Consider the following 19,110-nt stretch of genomic DNA (forward strand, 5'->3'; position numbering starts at 1 on the left):
TTGAGACCACCTAATATGGCAAAGATACTAATGACTCACCTGAGGTTGTAGTTAGCAAGAGAAATGAACACAAGGTCGGTGGGACCGCCGATGAAGATGAGACTGCAGTTTTGCTGTGACTCCTGCAGCAGACCCCTGGAGTCAAACAGCCCGTTACGGGATTGGTTACTGTAGTATAGTAGTTCACAAGGCGGCTGGCCCGTCGAGTTCCAGAGAGCGTCACCTGATAGACATACAGTAGTTACTGAATTTCACACAGTTTAAACTGCTTCATCTTTAGAAACTTTAGTTTTAATAGTGTTTAGGTTATCATATCATTACATCATGATGTTGAAAAATTATCCTCACTTCCACAGTTAGGATATTATAAAGTAAGGATGTCCGATCCCTTTTTAAAATCATCCACTTACCTATTATAGGAAAATATACCGTGGTTTATGGGGATTATTTTGAAATATTTGCTCAAATTGCCATTTTTCTGGTACCCAGAGTCTAAGAAAATAAGTTTACTTGAATCAACAAAACTACGCAATGTGTATGTGTGTTTATCATCACACAATATTCATAATCACTGTTAAAATAATACTAGGCCAAGTTTAATATGATATTTTGCGTGAACCACATTGATATGACACCTTTTAATATAATAGAAATTTATAGCAGTTTATATTTTCAAAGAAAATAGCACAAACCGTATAAAAATAACTATATTTTAGAAAGGTATAAACTAATAATTATTAATTTTTAGCAAGAATATGTAGATTTCAAAACTAGGAGATAAAAAAGATAGTATAATTCATTACGTACTTATAGTTTGTACCTACCTCAACATAAATTAGGTATAATATTAAATTTATTTCCTGCACACAAAATATTACAATTTGTACAGTAAAAACTTTCTTTCAAAAACCAAAACTTTAACATTGTACAAAAATTATTATTAATTTTTAATGAAAATGAAGTAAAATTGTACCACAAAACAAATCCCACATTTTAAAATGCAGGAGATTCAAAATATAGAAGTCGGTCTAAGAAAGAAATACTCGAACAACAATGCTGGCTGAAACATCAACTGTGACACAAGTGTGTTTGATACCCACTTAACAAGGCGGTCTCAGTGGTTCTAGTAGTGGACTTGACAGTGGTCCTCACAGTGGGTTGAGTGGTTACCGGCCTCTCAGTGAAGTCGAGACTCGCCACAAACCCATTGTAGTGGAAGGGGCTCACCAACGGACCTGAACTGGGATACATCACATCAATTAAGGAACTGTTGCAATCTACACAAGAAAATGATCAATTTTATCAAATATCGCAATCAAATTAGCATTAGTTTAAGGCTTCCTTGATGGAGATTATAAAGTGTTACCTGAACTGTACAAGGAGATTTGGTCCCGCGTGGACGACTTCTTGTTTTCTGTTACCACAAAGTGTGGCTAGCAAAGGACTCGATGTTGAAGAGCCGTGATACACTTTTACAAAGTCGGTGGAACAGTGATCTCTACAGATAACAAAATATTTTAGAAGATAACAAGTGTGGTAAACACATTCTAAGAAATAGTTATCACTGTTATAGCAGATGTCTTACTAATAAAATGTAATGTTATTATAATTACTTTGGAGGTAGCGATAGTGAATGGAACTTGATGCGCACTCTGGTGTGAGAAGAACTGGTGGTGATGAGGTACTTGCACAGCTTGTTAGGGCCGTACAGACCTGGGTATCCTGGCGAGGCTAACCTGCAGGGTCCGGAGTCTCGGCACCATGAGTCCTGATAGACCCAATCGCACTCTGCAACAAAGTAAGCAATGATCTCTTAAATATTGTTTTCGTAATATAACTAAAATTAATATTTAAACAAATTATGAATGAAATTGATTTATGAAAATAAATTTACAGGAGTAGTTTGGTTATAGAACGTTACACTTTTTTACAAATTTAAGAAATTGTACTGACCTGTATGTTCTATCCTACGACCACCTCGAGACTGGAAGCCCAGCGCAGGTTGTTGTTGGGTCCCGTTCCTAGGAGTAAAACTAAAGTACGCGAGGAACTGTGACCGTTCTGTGCGCTCCAGAATCCTGGCAAGAAATGCACAGGATAAAATAATTAAAAGCATTAATGATGTACTTGTCAAAATGTTAAATTTAAGCCAGATGTTCTAATAGTTCATTAGTACAAATACAGTGTCACAAGTAAAAGAACGTTTAACATAATTTACTTGTATTTACTGACGTTACCTGGGTTAGGTTTTAGAACATTAATAGCTTAAATGATGTGTATTATAGGTTACTTTAGTTTTTCCATGTAATACAAATTAAAAATAAATAAAAACGCAGTGTTTATATATAATTCATGCTTATTGTTAAATTAGTAAAAAATTTGGGTTTTGGGTGGTTAAAGGGAGTGGTTAAACGCTTGATCGCCAAATATGTATATTTACTTTACAGAAGTTAATTAAAAATTAGCTTAACTAGTGAATAAAACAAGTAAGACTGATTTTAGAAAAAGGGGTAGTTGTAAAATAAAAACAGCTTTCTTGATACCCTTATGATTAAAGAAATAATACGTTTATACTACAAACATTTAACATTAAGTTACGATAAGTATAAAAACATGTACTCGTAATATAATTGAAATATAATGTTCTTCATAATATTGAAGAAATATTATGATGACTCTGTCGTAAACATAGCCTGTTTCAAATTCTCTTGCGTGTACTCTCCAGCACTTCCTACGGTAAAAAAGATAAATTGTAAAAACTAATTTAAATTAAAAACCGCAACACCTCTAGGCAAGTAACAGCATTTAATTGATAAATTTAAAATATTTTTGTATATCAATCAAACATATTAAAAAGTCACAGTAGTAAACATTGAATTGTTATTTTGTACAAAAATGAGGATTTAAGATTTTAATTATTAATGGTACTTAGATTTAAAATTGTTTTTATGCAAACATTTTTGTTTATAAGACAATAAGATAAAACATTCCCTTTTTTACCAACTTAATAGATAATAAAGAAGACTCCAAAATTACAAAAATATTTAGATTTTTGACGTATCTACCTCGGATCGATTCTGTGTATTTACAAAGTAAGAATACACCACACCACGTGTCACGTGACAGGCTTTTCTAAGGTTGCATCAATCATTTTAAATCTATCCAACTCATATCATTCTCTAAATATTCTACGGAATGATAGACAGACATGAAATCATAAAGAAAAGAAATTTTTATATCCTCCCGACAGGAAAATAGAATTGTGTTAACCTAGTGAGTGATTAACGATGGTCAATCTGATTCCACGGTTGGAACACCATCATAGAACTCATTTCTGAATATGTAGGAATGGAATTTCAATCGAAATTCTATTTTGATCCATAAAATATTTCCCAAGATATTTTGTTCCTTGATACATTCACATTTTTTTCGTTCAGCATGATAAGTTAGGTTGTATATGAGTGTTCAAAAAAATGTCCGGTAAGCTAGCGAGCGTACTAACAACGTAAGAGTGAGTTGTAGTCACATATTGTCACCGACCTTTAACATTGACTCCTGTCTATTATATATTCATTTCATATATTATATATTCATTGTTTTATACCCAGTATCAATTTTGTATGTTCCTAAATTGAGAGGATAAGGGTTTTATTCCGACTCCCCTGTATATTATTTTATCTGCTATATTTCAAATCCCATATTGGTGACTGTTACATCCATGTTGATTATCTTTATAGCCCTGGGATTTGTACTTATAGTAATCGGGAGTATGTATAAGATTTTCTCTACTACAGTGAAAACAATTTTTTGCAATAAAATTTATTTTTTCATATCTTATTAATTTGCAATAAATACAAAATAGAAATTAATACAACTTTACACTAGCGTAGGTATTAAATAGAAATAAAACGCCATTTATTTGCTTGTTTTCATAGCTGGGCTGTTAAACAAAGTTAATCTAAACTAAATATTATAAACATTACTTTTATTTTCAACAAGGTTTAAAGGTTAACATATAGTAAATGAAATAATATACAAATAAATTTCATCTCAAAGGCTATATATAAATTAATAAATATATGTATACAGTAAAATGTTATTTTATTGTTCTTGTAAAATTTTCTGATCCCTCTACTACGTTTAATCAAGTATCTTACTTCTAACTTGAGCTTTTCGAATTAGATTGGAACCATCCAAACCACTATTAAGAAACTTTAATCTCCTGAGAAGAGTTTCCGACGAGATATCTCTGAACTCCAAACTTGATACATAAATCAAGTCTTACTCTTTCTTTAACTTGGCTCTTAGCAGGTATCTTGACTTCAGTAGTACGTTATTGTAAATGTTTTAAGTTGTGAAATGGTTGGTTCTTTGTGTTAAGTTTATTTTTCATTTTCATTTTTGGTCAATAAATGGTGCCAAATATTGCAATATCGTGGTTTTATTTCCTAAATTTATAGTATTAATATTATTTTTAGGTACTGTGGCAGAGAAGAGTTAAACTAATTATTTATCACTTATTTTAGTGGAATAATATTTTATTCTGTTCTCCAAGACACTCCTACATCTTTGGACTATAGACTACTCTACAGTCAGGTAATTCGGTACTCACTGGAAAATAAGGGTAGCAGCTCCTCTATCCTCGAATATGACGACGGGAGGGGCAAACCTTTCATCAGCTCCACAGATCTGACCGTCAAGAGCTCTCGGGATAGAATCGAGACCTGACACCAACTGGACAAAACCTCCGATGCAGCTAAAAATAACAAAATTAAGACCATTATAAGTGAGGTTCCACACTGTTTTGATAAGTGAAGAATGACGAAAGGGAACAAAACTTATTTTAAAATGCCCTCTTAAGTACAATGATTTTACCTGGTGCCATTGAAGCGGCCAACGCTGACCAGCCGGTATATCTGTATCTCCACCCTCTGGCCAGAGTCCGGTAACAACCTGTACCAGCAGAACGCCGGGCCCTCCACAGACGGTGACTTGATCTGTCCGTGTGACTTTCGGGATTTTTCATACAAATTGCGGGAGCTCAAAGTAATATTGCACACTAAAAAACAAATTAATTATTCAAGTTGATAAATATAAATAATAGATTTCTCAACACTCAATTTTATTGAAATTGATCATACTCTGGTAGGTTGAAGTTTTTACGAAAAGACTTGCATTACTGTTCATTTCAACATTAAAGTACTCGCTCGAATAACCAGGTATAAACAGAAAACACAAAAGATAAAAACTAGGTCATAAACTACCGCTACCTTGAGCCCATTGTCTTATTTCCTTTTGTTCTTTTTCTTTTTGTGCTTGAAACAAAAGTCTGGCGTGCAGACAGAACACAATTTAAACATTATTTTCCAAGTTTTATGAAATGAGAAGTGGTTTAATTGAGATCTCAGTTGGCACGAATACATTTTGGTAGGTTCCAATTTACAATATCAGAAGTGTACAGCAAGTACAACTCGTTTGTAACGTCGCTCATTGAAGTGGCCGGCCAGCAAAGTTTGGCTCAAGAACAGCTTGTTCACTGGCAACGATCGAACCCAACATTGTAATCTTGTAGAGGTCGCCAAGTGAATTGTTCAGCCGTTCTGTTACTCCTAAAGCTCTTCTGATCAATGTTGCTTCCTGTTCGTTGTGTATGAATGCAATGTGTAAAGACGAAGTAGAAATACAATTGAAAATATAATTGATTATACCTTAACAGTAAAAAATTACTATGGCGCAATATATAAACGAAATTGTTTTTGTATTACAATAAAAGATTTATAAACATTAATTTTAAGTACAGATCCTACTTAAGCTTTTTTAAATCATGTGCATAAAAAGATTTATTGAAGTGGTTTGAAATCACTTATTGTCAGTATAATTGGTTGGACCATATGAAATTCTTGCACTTAACATAAGTTGATACAACCGAATTGTTGATACAACTCTTTAATCCAACCAATTAACTAATTGATACAGGTACGGTAATTATCAATAATTATTGTGTTCTCTCTTAGAACTCCAGATGGATTCAAGCAAAATCTGATGTTTGGATTGGAGGTCTCCTACCAATATTAACTTAGTACAACAGTTTAAAAACGGTTATTGCAACCAAAACTAAATCTTTTATGCAATAACTAGTTGTTTATAAAGTTAAATATTAAATACAGTACAGTTGTTTAATACTGTATTAGTTGTATATTTAATGCAGTATAACTTATTTACATTGAAAATCATTTTTGACAGACCTTTTAGAATGATGATAATATAATGGAGAATCAGAGGAACCAACAAATCATATTCATTGTTTCTCTGATTTGGTTAATAGAGGGAAGTATTAATTTAGTTCTTTCTTGAACAATGAGCAATATGTGTATCATCAAGTCTGTATGTTTTCCTGAAAGATGTGAACTCAAAGACGGATTGCCCATTGACCTTTTTTACCTAAAAGTATTAGAGTTCCTTCTTTGATGAAGAGGAACCTATATGCCAAGATTCAAGTCTCTAGGTTTTTCTTGAAAGACTTGGACTAACAGACGGATTGCCTTTAACCTTTTTTATCTCAAAACCAATAGAGTTTCTTCTTTAGATCAAGAGAATACCTATGCACACAGTTTCAAGTCCATAGAGCCTCCATATCAACATTTACCGCACAGATGGACAGTCGAACATACAACAACACAATATAAAGTAAGACCTATTGGGCTATTTACATAAATAGCAATTTGTAGTAACATTCAAAGGAAACATGTATTTCTACTTAGCCATCAAAATGCTTACTATTATTGCAGTATTGATGGATTCCACACTGGCTACAACGGTTGGGTGAGTGTAACCCACACTGGCATCCTCCTTCCTTAACACAGCAGGCGCAGTCCTGGCGTGAGAGATCGAAACTGCAGCGACATCCTTCTGCCTTCGCTGTCCACATGTCCACTTGGTCTGGAAAGGTATAACCTATGTCTCGTATTTTGTTCAGTATCAGCACACTCATTCACACATCACTAACGGAGTAAATTTGATAGTTTCAAAACTATTTCGATATAATACATTACATTACTTACTTGTGTTGAAATATATGATCAGGGAGCAAATTTACATTGCTTAAGCACATAAACTGTTTATCTTGTAATTGCTCGATGAATAATGTTTAACAAAGAAATAAAATTAGCGTTAACCAACTACATTAAGGTTTAAATAGACACCTCGTAGTTAGCTACGCTGATTTGACATTTATTTACGTATCTCTCAATCTCTCAAGCTAAGAGAAATATGGACTAAATTTGCTTTCGGCTCGTAAGCTATAGCTGAAGTTTCACCTATTTTTTATATATTTTAAAACCAATAAAATTTTAGGCGGCGGTAATCTAATTGACTGCAACCAGGAGTAATTCTCTTACACGTGCAAAGCTTACGAAATAAGCGTGCGGAGTCGCGGGTTACGCCTAATAGAATCAATAAGCAATAAACTAGATACTAAATGCAATCTTTTAATAAATTATATAATATCGACGAAAGATAATTTTTCTCACTCCATTGTATTATACCATAATGCTGTCACTAAGGAAGTTAAGAACTTCGATATTTGGGTTTCTTCACTTTGGTCTATAATAGTTTCAATGTTAAATTAAAATCTTTGAAATTATTCAGTCAAATAAGTAGAATATTAGAGGCAATTTTAGTTTTAGTGTTAAATAAATAATATTACGTCAAGGTATAACGGTATTACAAAAAAAACAACGCAATTACGTGGGTAATAGGCATAACATCTCCCACAATAACTGGAAAAGACAAATATTTCTTCGTTTACAACGCGAGGAACAACTCTGTAAAATAATTCCCCTCGTAACAGCTAATTAGACATAATACAGAATGAATGCGCCATTCAAAAAGCTCAACCTGTGCAAAGTGCCTTACTCAGCTGTTTGTGCCGAAGTTACCCAACAGTTGACTGGCATCAAAAGACTGCACGGCTGAAATATGTTTTTAAAAGGGCTAGTGTGAACAGGACTCGGTAAGGTGGAGCTAATTTACAAAGAGAAATTGAGTTGAACATTAGTGGCCTGTTTCCAGCAGTTACCTGTGTCACGCTACTTGCTCGCTTCCTTACGAATGTTTATTATTTTATTCAACAATCGTGTCGTGTCGTTTTTTTTCATGGTTACTCGTTTAATATATTCGTATGCATACTAAATTGGGGTATTTAATGACTGATATTTTTATTACAAACATTTATTTTATCCAACAAAACAAACAAACCTTAATTAAAAATGTTAACTTTTCAAGTAGTTTGTGTTCTTAAAGATATATTAAAGTTAGGACATATAAAATTATAACAATAAATACAATATTTAACTATCCTAAATTTAAATAGAACTTTTTGGGGAAAATCTTGTATTTTAGTGGATAAAAGCTGTTAATATTAAAATTAAAATTATACGTACAATTTGAGCACGAAACTACTCATTTCTACTTAAAACAGAAAACCAAAAAATATTGTAATGTTGCTTTTGAGAAAATTTAAGTGTGATAAATTCATTGTAGTATATATATACTACAAAAACTACTACTATATATTACTACATATTATATATTATTTACTATATATGTATAATGGTTACTTTTAAGTGATTAAGCGGCGTGTCTCGTGTTACAATTTGTGTACATGAAAAATACAATATAATTATTAGGGTACATCCAATTTACATTTAAAACTAAAATTGTATGTCTAAATGAGTGATGAACTTCAATTCCGTCAAAATATGAATTAGTTTGTTTTATTCCCATGCGTATAAAACGTCGCTGTTAAAATTGTAGTCGATTTACTTCCTTCCAATATACCACTATTAATTTGTTATAAACGCATTGGTTCAATGAAATTCAACCCCTAAACGCTCGGGAGCTTTAGATTGTAATTAGGATTCCACTAAGTTAACTCCAATATATGAAAACAAATATCGTTAATTAGCTCTGTCAAACGCTATCAATCAAGAGAAGAGTCGCCGAAGTGAGTAATTGTACCGTATCAATGGAAACCTAATTATACTGCCTGGTGTTGTCGCAGATGTCACGTTTCGTTGCATTCATTCCATTCCAGTGACAACGTCGTTACACTTGGGTTTCTAGACATTCTCACGTTAACAAACAAAGTTGACTTTTGTACCAATTTTGATTTTTACTTTTTTCAATTATATTACCAAGTAATGTCATTAACACGATCGGTTATGATTTGTGTAATGAATGAAAGCTAGTTAATGATTTTAAAAGCTAAATTACTATAAGGTTTAATTACTCTTGGTCTTGCACATGGCAGCGCTAACTAAAACCATAGGTACGTGTTAGTATGGTCTTAAAAATTTTATTTTAAAACGTACAATTAATTGCCTAGATGTGTACCGATACCTGTTCAACCATACTCTGATGAATGAAATCTTATTTCCATCTGTACGCAATGTTACATAAGTTAAAATGTAGTGTGAACTCTAACCTCACGCACACATCGCTATCTAAAATAGTTAACATCGTACCGTTTAAATTTCTGATTTACCTTAGATAAAAAAAACTATTCCAATAGTTGATACCTTGTTATTGTTATGTAATTTTTTGTTACATAAATTAAATTATGTGTGACCTTGCCCCAGGATGATTAATTACAAATTCAATTAAAATACTGTACTCTTTATGACAGTCAGGATTATAAATAGCTCAGTAACCATTAGTGAGTTGTCCAAGAGTACATGTTAGTGTAACCGCGCTCAATAATTACAACAATTATCACAACAATTAAAAGAAACACTAATTGTCCTTTTTGAACACTATTGATTTTAACTAACGTATTTGTCGTCTGTAAGCTGTACAATGTTGTATATAGACTACTTTAAATTATAATTTATTATAATTTTATTTACGCAGAAAAATTAAAAAAAAAAAAAATTTAATGCAAAAGGTAAGATGAAATTAATTGTTACAGTTTGAGATGCACAATTCCTTAGAATCTTCTTCAAGTGACAAAACTTTAACGTTTTGTTAAAATGTTGAATTAAAATATGTATGTTTAAAATAGTTGAATTGAAACATAGAATGAGTTGATTTATTACCTGATGTAATCTGGATTTGATAGCAAAATAGTACTTAACTTAGTCAACTTCCCTATTTCTATCGATTTCATCGAAGCATAAGCTACAGAAATATTACCCTTAAAGTGCCTTTTTAAATAGTTTTGTTCTTTATATATTTTTATCTATTTATTTCTATAACTTATAAAAGAGAGTTAAGGAAAATAATAATTGACAATTAAAAGTATATCCTAAGTTTTGAAAGGTTAACTTTGTAAACTAGGAACGGGTACGCATTGCTCCTGTTGTGGTGCATTATTTTAAAGGTAAGGCGCCGAATTGCTGACACGGAAGAACTGTGTTGCGTAGTCTGATTATGGTTGTTCCATAAATGTTCTTACTTTGCTCTTTAAAGCATTCAGTCTTTCTTAATTCGGATTTTATTTTTCTGACCTACTTCTTACATCCCACTATTCTAAGAGCTTTACGTGTCAGACAAGATTACAAAGGGTCTTACTGTTTCCTTCAAAGTAGATGGGAGTCCAGACGACTTGAGCCTGAGCCAGGACTCTTGTGACTATCAGGAGCCAAAGGACTCGCATGACTCAGAAGTTCACTGTCGGCTCACCAAAGGGCAGAAGAGAAGTTTGCTTCTGCTGACCGGAAAACCTTAGCTTCATTTTCATTGTATTGCAGGTAGATGTGGGCGACACCTTAGAGTACGCGAATTGAGAATATATCTATTTCCGTAGGAATCTGAAACAAAGATGCAACAGAGTTATAAAATGGTATACTGCGCTTCTTAAACGTATTGCTATATAAGCGTTATTGATGCAGTTCCTTTGGTCCAAACAAGAATTTGTACTTTTGGTTCAGAGGTGTAGTTATCAATGCAAAATATATTATAAAACGCCAGTATTTACAATTAGTGTAACTCTATCAACTGTAAACTGTATCAAATATACGAAACATGATTACCAAAATAAAATTACGAAATTTCTATGCTTTTATTATATCGTAAGAATCTTACATTCAAAATGTGGTGAACTGTTCAAAATTTCAGGTAGGTAACGTATATGAGTAATTTGTAGTGAGTTTACACATCACTGCAAGTGAAATTAAGGCATGCAAGTGCGATATGTAACACTTGCTAGAACTAGTTGAATATTCTGCGGTCACTGATAAGTTACTATCAGATCCATATCATTATCAGATACTGTTGGACTTTTCTCAGCTCTTCTTATTGGAGAAATGATGTAGTCAACGCACTACGTTCGTCTAGAATACATAAGGAGTATGGGTGTATGAGTTTTAACTCAAAGAGAAAAGCCATTGACCATGGAAACAGACGTACAGAACCCAGCATTTGAATTACTGTTAATCATTTGTAGAATTTGTTTTATCAGCCTATAGTACTAAGAAAGTTTCCGTTTCCCTTTTTCCGAAGCTTTCTGAAATCTGAAGCGCATCTCTTTAATAACGTTCCCTGTGTATAAACCCTTTAAACTTTTCCTGATTTTATTACAGAGTTATTTTACGGAATATCTTAACTCTAAAAAGGCAGTGAATTGTGAGCACACAATGAAGAATTCATGATGGTGAAAGGATCCACCCCGACAAACACTTAAGAACCCTCGCTTTGTTCTTTGCTTCAGAAAAGTCATCTACCTTATTCTAAGAGAAACTTCCTTTCAATAAAAGTTGACTTTATTGACTATATACTATCATTATATAAAAATTCGTTTGAAGTAACTTTTATCAATAATTGTGTTTAGTAGTAGTGTTAAAGTCACTGAAGCAGACTTTGAAAATTTGTTTCTTTCGTATTTAATACTTTATGTATTATAGCTCAGAACAAATTGTGTCTTAAGAGAAGAACTTGGTTTCATTGCAATTAGTAAGAAATCTTTTGTAAATAAGTTCACTTGCAATGATTCATTTTTCTTCTATAGCTACGTAAGCACTTCAATTTCTGATGTATTATTGTGTATTACTTTTAATTTATTATTCAATAATACTCATATGTAAAAAATGTCATATCATTAAAATCAATAAAAGTTATCACAAATTCTTAAAATATTTAGCTCTAGGGTCCCTAATTACTACTTGGGTATTCCACTAACGATTCCTTTTCCAAACTTTCAACGGCCACCAACTTGAAATGTATAGAGATTTGAAAATGGTTTATAGTAATTTTTTCCATGTGTTGCGTATCGTATTTCTATTAAAATGTTATTCTGGGTCCATATTGAGCAATAGATGACATGCAAACTTAACACAAATGTTAGCAGCAATTTGAAAAGTTATTAAGGGGAAGATAATTATCTTTTTCGTACTATACGTAACTGTTATCTATGTATTTAGTTTATTTTCAATAAATTCAAATGAAGGTAAGAGTACGTCACATTATGTGCCGCATAACAGGCTTCATGTTGGCAAAATTTCAATTCTATATCCCATTTTATGTTTGGAAGATAGAACGACAGACAACCATCTACGCTCAACCAAATTCCATGGTTGGACATTTCATTAAATTTAGGTTTATATAAGATTTAAATGATAAAACGCAACTAATTAGGTCACCGTAAAATAGTGTTGGGGGAAATAGGCTACATGTGTCCATGTGCCACATGTAAGAACCTCTTATAAATTGGGTTTGTGGACAAGCTTATTCGTGTTGCTATTATCTCATTTCGATCATGGTTACCCATAACACCAATGTAAAGATATTCTGTAGCATCCACCTAAATCCCATAGAGTTATATGCACTATAAATGAACTCAGTGTTCCTCGTACAGAAATGAAGATCCAGGCACACTTTAAAGTCTATAGGTCAGTTACTTACGTTATTTACGTGTTGTATAAGTACAGTATTTTTGATATGGTTCTGTAGGTTCTGACATCATGATTTGTAAAAATACAAAATGTCTTCCGGAAGTTGTGTTCAGAGGCCGATTGAAATAAACAGATTTCTGTATATCTAAGTAAATTTTAAACTAATAACAAGTAATTGAAAACAGATAATCAAATTTCATTTGGTTGACATAATCACCAAAATCTGTATCAATAGCTGTACGGACTGTGCAAGTAATCGATTAGTATTTGCTGTAAAGTGTGGGTACACGGATAGACTCGTATTAGTTGAAACTTGTTTACATAGTAGTGGGCTCAAGAAATCTGTTGTGGAATGGATCAGATTCATTTAAAAAAACGTAACGGGCGTGGTATTTGAATAAAATTTCAAAACACGTAGGTCAAATACAAATGTATAATCGCATATAATGTCTTATGAATACAGTATATTATGGTTTACACTTTTACGTTTTTGTGTAGAGTGAGTAAAATTTTCAAAAACCTAGGAAAGAGTGAGATGGGGCGTTAGTTTGCTTCTACAGCAATGTAAATTACTCCAATGTTAATAGATGCACAAGACACGTCAAGAGGTGAGGGTTGTAGAAGTGGTCTCTCTCCCTCACCCCTTAAACAATGGGGCGACTTACACGCCGCGCCGCTGCCTCAGAGCTCAGACTCTCCCCTTGTATACTCTCAATCCCATCTCCCTCTAGTGTTATTGTATGTCTTTAGTGTCTCTCTTCCTGTTACATACAAAGATATTTTTGTACAATACCAATGTTATTTAATTAAAAATAATTTTTAATTGAGATAGGCTATTGTAACAAATGTATTAATACAATATAAGGAGTTTTATTATACGTTATATTTACTATTAACACGAAAACCCCAAAATATATTGTTTGCAAAACTTTACTTTTTAACTGTTTTAATTTTAAAATCCGGCAATTTATTTTGAATGAGTGCTCATTAATTACTTCTCAATACTGATGTTTTGTTAAAACAAGGTAGGATATCACAAAATCATATATTGCCTAAAGGGTTCACTGAAGTTGCATGCAAAATTTCTAGATTGTTACTCACTTCATTATAATAGTTAGAATATATGTGTTGTTATGTAATATGATAAAATGTCATGTGATAGTACAATAGTACAGTTTGTAACAATGGTTCATCCCATTGCCCAAAAAGGCGCCTTGCCCTGATTACCATCAAAAGCACTAAATGATACCTGAACTCGTGACAGAAGGGATTGATTTTCGCTGGACTCAAATATCCTATTATTATTCCCCGGATTATTTATTCTACTATTGTATCGTTGCTATCATAGTTAACCATAAGACCAATGTATAAATGTTCCCCAATACTCAGCTAAATCCCATAGAGCGACATTTACCATCACCAAAAACAGTGTTACTTTTATAGAAATGAACCTTCGTGCATAATGTCAAGTGTAGAGGTTGGTGAGTTCAGTAGCAGTAAGTACGTCCTTTCTCGCCTCTTCACATGTAAATAATAACTAGAGTACACAGCAATAAAACCATATTTACAACACGATCAGTTTATGATTGCGACCTGCTACCTCAGTTGTATGGATCCTAAGTAGAGAGTGAATCTTGGAGGCGAGGGAGCGGATTCTGCTACCACTTCCTTCCTAACATCACGCGACTTGGCTATTTATATACGCATGATCAGTATTTTATCAGGAACTGGTACACGAGGTCATTCTGTTATGTAGGAGGGTTTCCTGACGTGCTGTCTTGCCTTTATTTATAATTGCTTTTTTAGTTCTAAATTTAAGTAATTATGATATTTTGCTAAATTATGTTGTGTCAATATTTTTGACTAAAGTGCTTTTTTTATTTTTTATTTCTCTTTTGATACTACAATATTAGCCTTATTCATATTTAAAATCTTCAATGATTTCAATGCATTTTAAGATTGTTTACATTTCAATAGGATCTTAAGCAGTTTGGAATTAACTCAAATACAAATAAAATTCCATTTCACCCTAATTTTATATCATAATTATCAATGACAAAATAATATAATTTGATGGTATTTCCTACTTATAAGGTAACTAAACTAAATAAGGTACTTAAGAACAAGTCCTGTAGTTATATAAACCAAACTATTAAATTCAATGTATAAAATGTGTTTTGTGAAACATTCTGTTTAGCTAGGGCATCTTTATTGATTGCACCCCTTTTTTACATTTAAGTAAATACAAATATTATGGTAGGCCTTCTTGTAAAACTTACTTCTTTTCACAATTATTGCTAGTACTAACTGCAGATTACATATAACGCATCAACGTTATAGAAATGTTCTCGTCAACACAATAGTTTTTTTTTTTTTTTTCAATACAAACATATTTTTTTGCAAACTCTGAAAAAATAAATATAATAATAATATTTTTTGTACAAGAGGCGTAAATTAAATTTTAGTCGATTTTAATCCCGTAAATAATAATACTGTTTTTACAAGATGTGCGTAAATAAGAGATAAATACTTATATACTCATTTCCAGGTTAAAATAAACATATCATATCAAATGGTTATAAATCAGAAATTGCAACTAACATATTGCGTTCACTCGATGGTCATTATTTATTAAACACATAAAGAATAAACAGCGCACTAATTATTATAAAAAGAACTAAATAATATATGTAAATATAGGCATGATAGCAATAATAGTTAGCCAGTAGATAATAATAATATGTTAATTTGCATTAATAATATGTTTAATATATACCACCTGTTAAAATGTCTTGTATAGAGAATTTTTAAGCCCGGATCTAATGAATAATATATCTATTCATGGGTTCGTACAATTAATAAACAATAATTGGGCTCTATTGACGATTCCTTTGGAATATCGTCATAATGTCTAATACAATTAATTTGAATTTCCACCATACATATTGATTAACGTATCTCAAGGTCAGAGACCTCGCAGTATTGAGATATTGACAATTTTTTGTTTATCCGATGGTGTGGAACCACATGAACACTGGAAAACTGTATGGAGTTGTAGATTCCACCAAACATAACTGAACTTGTGTTATATAAGTAACTATATATGCTACCAATCTGCACTTGTATTTACAAAGCTAACTGATTAAAGCGGCTGATTACTCTGGGTAAAACATCCATCCTCTTTATTCAATTACTATCCCAATTGAATCCAATTCCACGCTTTGCTTCTATCTCTTGAACAGCAAAAAGTTAGGTTTAAATTGAGAGATTTATACTTATCATGCGTTCTGCTTTCATAGAGAGGAGGCTGCAAACTGAAATAAATTTGTGTTCTCGTACTTGAAAAAAAAACTAGGATAAATTAATTTCAAGACAATTCTGGGCCTAAGATGAATTCCTCTCTATCATATTTCCCTATAATTACTTCGTTTCACGGTCATACAGCACCACTGATTACATTATGAACCGCATTATTAATAATCAGTACTTGACTCGTCATTTAATATAAGCTAATAAATTAATTATATAAATAAACAAATCATTCGTTTCTCACTCTCATTTTTTAATTCTAATTGTATTTCTATTGATGATTGGATAAGTAAAGTAATTCATCCTATTATATCAAACTTAATTTATAGAATAAATTACACTGTCATTCCCAACACATTTTATTATTACTAAGGATATACCTTCAGGGAAAAATACAAACTACACGATAGATAAGCATCTATACAATGATGGGTAAAAAAATTACTAAGATTTTAATTAACATACATGTGTTGAATTCCAATAGAATCAATATTAAAGTGCTATTTTAATTAATATGCATTAAAATATTTACTAACCAGTTCACCCTAAGTATCCATAATATCGAAATTTAGAGCTTAGCTGTTTGTCGGTTCAGTATAATTGGCGCATATACCCGATTTTATGACGATTAGAAGAATCATTTAGAACTTTAAAACCGTACGAAGCACATTTAGTGAAGTCATGTATGAAATAAAAATTCTTAATATCTCAATTTCAGTATTAGAGAAATAATAGATTAGTTTAATTGTTCAACAAATATTTTTGAAAGCGAACCATAAATTTTCGAAATGGAACAGGTCATAAATTTAGTTAACCTATTTTTCTAATATAGATTTGCTTATCTAGCCTGTCTCATAAGATGAGTAGGTTAGGTTTGTTGCGTAATTTTTTGAGTTACGAATGAAGTACAAATAAGCAATTCAAAAGGTTAAGAAAATTACTATAAATTTGTCACGAGGAAATCAGTTACGATTTTATCCAAATATAACCTTTATTTTATTTTATAATACACTTTTCTGTTAGTTCTATACTGTCAACCAATCACGTGTTATTTAATCGTCATTTATTATATAAAAATAAATTAAGATATAATTTCATTGATACAGTAATAAATAATATAAAACAGATCTCGTATTTACAATTTAATTAAACTTTGTTGTATTACCTCCCACATTGATTATAAACTTAAAATGTGCCCATTTGGAGCTGAATCTGGGTGTGAGTGCACGCCTTGTATATGTTATACTTTTATTTATTATTATTTATTGATTTAATAAAATTTTATTTGATATACCGTTTCTAAATTATAATTATATTTATTATTATTATAAATGTAAATTGACGAGTTTTACGATACAAATTATGATAGTGCAGCAGATCAGTTTTTACTACCCATTTTATAATACGATTTTCTAATTATTTCTTATATACATTTTTTCAAATTTCTATCAGATTAAAAGTACTAGTGTTGTATAGAATTTACAAATCAACACTGAAGCATTGAAAATAACAAATACTGAAATTGTATAGAATTATAAAATTCCAAAGAAATAATAGGAGTATTTTAGGATGGTATTCTGATGGTACACCAACGTAAAATATATTAGGTCCACATTTAGTTAGTTATTATATTTTATTGCATGTTTTAAAAGACTAATTTATTTTAACAAGCACACAGTATTTCAAATATTTATAATAAAGATAATAATAATTTATCACTTTAATATTACGTTCATATTCAGTTTCCATAATTCAAAGGATGTTGTTTTAAAACAAATCAATTCATTCCTTAAGATATTTATCCATTGAGCTACATTTCAATGGATTTAATTTAACTTCGGAAATGAAAGAAAGTGCAATTCTTAGATAATATTATGAATGGTCTAGAGTGGATTAATTACGGAGAGAGCTTCGTGCTGAAGAACGCGATATCTCCAGCGTACGGTAATCAGTTATAGACACTCTTGTCTTGGATTAACTCTAATTCCAAACAGTCCTTAAGTAGCTTAGTTATTAATCCATTATATTCTTATCTGTTCATTTCAAATATTTTACAAAGTTAGGTGATGTTATTATCCTAATAGAGATAAAATCTGTAGACGTAGTGTGTCAACACTTCCTAGGTGTCTCGAAGCATAATTGCAAACGGGAATTAAATTTGTTATTGTAAGCTCACAGATGTTTTGAAAAAAACAAATTTTTACTCTCCTTTGATCAGAATAAAATTTAAATCAGTACTAAATAATAATTTTCCTCACTAAAATCTAATTTTATTCCTGTAGCTGCCACAAACTACTTTATGAAAATCAACAAAAATAGAATATGGAATATAGAAGGGAGGGTCTACAAAGTTCCGGCAAAGGAACTTTGATAGCTCGATTTCCCGCGGGCGAGCCACAGTGTACCAAAATCTTTAATATGCATCTTTTTGTAGGACAACCTCTCCTAATTTAAATTGACCGTCACTTTTTAAACGTCAAAACAGTTAAGAACGAACATTGTGTTAATTGCATGATGGAGAAACCATCGTTCAGGTAAAGAATATCTAACTCCGGTTCGATCATCAATCCATTATACATGGTGGCGAGTACCGTGTCAGACAAGGAGGAAACAGAAAGGAGAAGAGAAAAGAAACTAAAGTTCAACACCCAGGGAACAGGAGAGTTTAAGCCCCAATTCTGGATAACTGTTATATCTTAATCGACACAGTGGTTACGTTGAGGGATATCTCACCACCCCTCCCGCTGGTTCAAAATATGATATGGTTCAACCTATATAGTACCATATGTTTAACCTAGGGTAAGACCAGTAACTAGTGCATGCAAGTACCTTAATATATGACGTATTGGATTCAAAATGCATTCATACAACTATTGCTTACGTAAATCTATATTTTGAATAGTGAGGGGGGCAG

General features: G+C 31.8%; 1 protein-coding gene across 1 annotated transcript in view; it reads right to left on the bottom strand.

Annotated features, from left to right (window-relative positions):
• Positions 1-19,110, bottom strand: part of LOC124355477 (dorsal-ventral patterning tolloid-like protein 1) — a 40,265-nt gene that overhangs the window by 4,976 nt on the left and 16,179 nt on the right. The window contains exons 2-10 of the mRNA XM_046806627.1: positions 10,570-10,808; positions 6,778-6,939; positions 4,876-5,059; positions 4,613-4,756; positions 1,954-2,078; positions 1,614-1,788; positions 1,367-1,498; positions 1,101-1,240; positions 40-223 (exon numbers count right to left, since the gene is read on the bottom strand). Coding sequence (XP_046662583.1) covers positions 40-223; positions 1,101-1,240; positions 1,367-1,498; positions 1,614-1,788; positions 1,954-2,078; positions 4,613-4,756; positions 4,876-5,059; positions 6,778-6,939; positions 10,570-10,654 — 1,331 coding nt within the window. The 5' untranslated portion in view covers positions 10,655-10,808. The remainder of the gene's footprint in view (positions 1-39; positions 224-1,100; positions 1,241-1,366; positions 1,499-1,613; positions 1,789-1,953; positions 2,079-4,612; positions 4,757-4,875; positions 5,060-6,777; positions 6,940-10,569; positions 10,809-19,110) is intronic.

The sequence above is a fragment of the Homalodisca vitripennis genome, chromosome 2 (assembly GCF_021130785.1).
Source record: "Homalodisca vitripennis isolate AUS2020 chromosome 2, UT_GWSS_2.1, whole genome shotgun sequence".
In the NCBI taxonomy this organism is placed as follows: Eukaryota; Metazoa; Arthropoda; class Insecta; order Hemiptera; family Cicadellidae; genus Homalodisca; species Homalodisca vitripennis.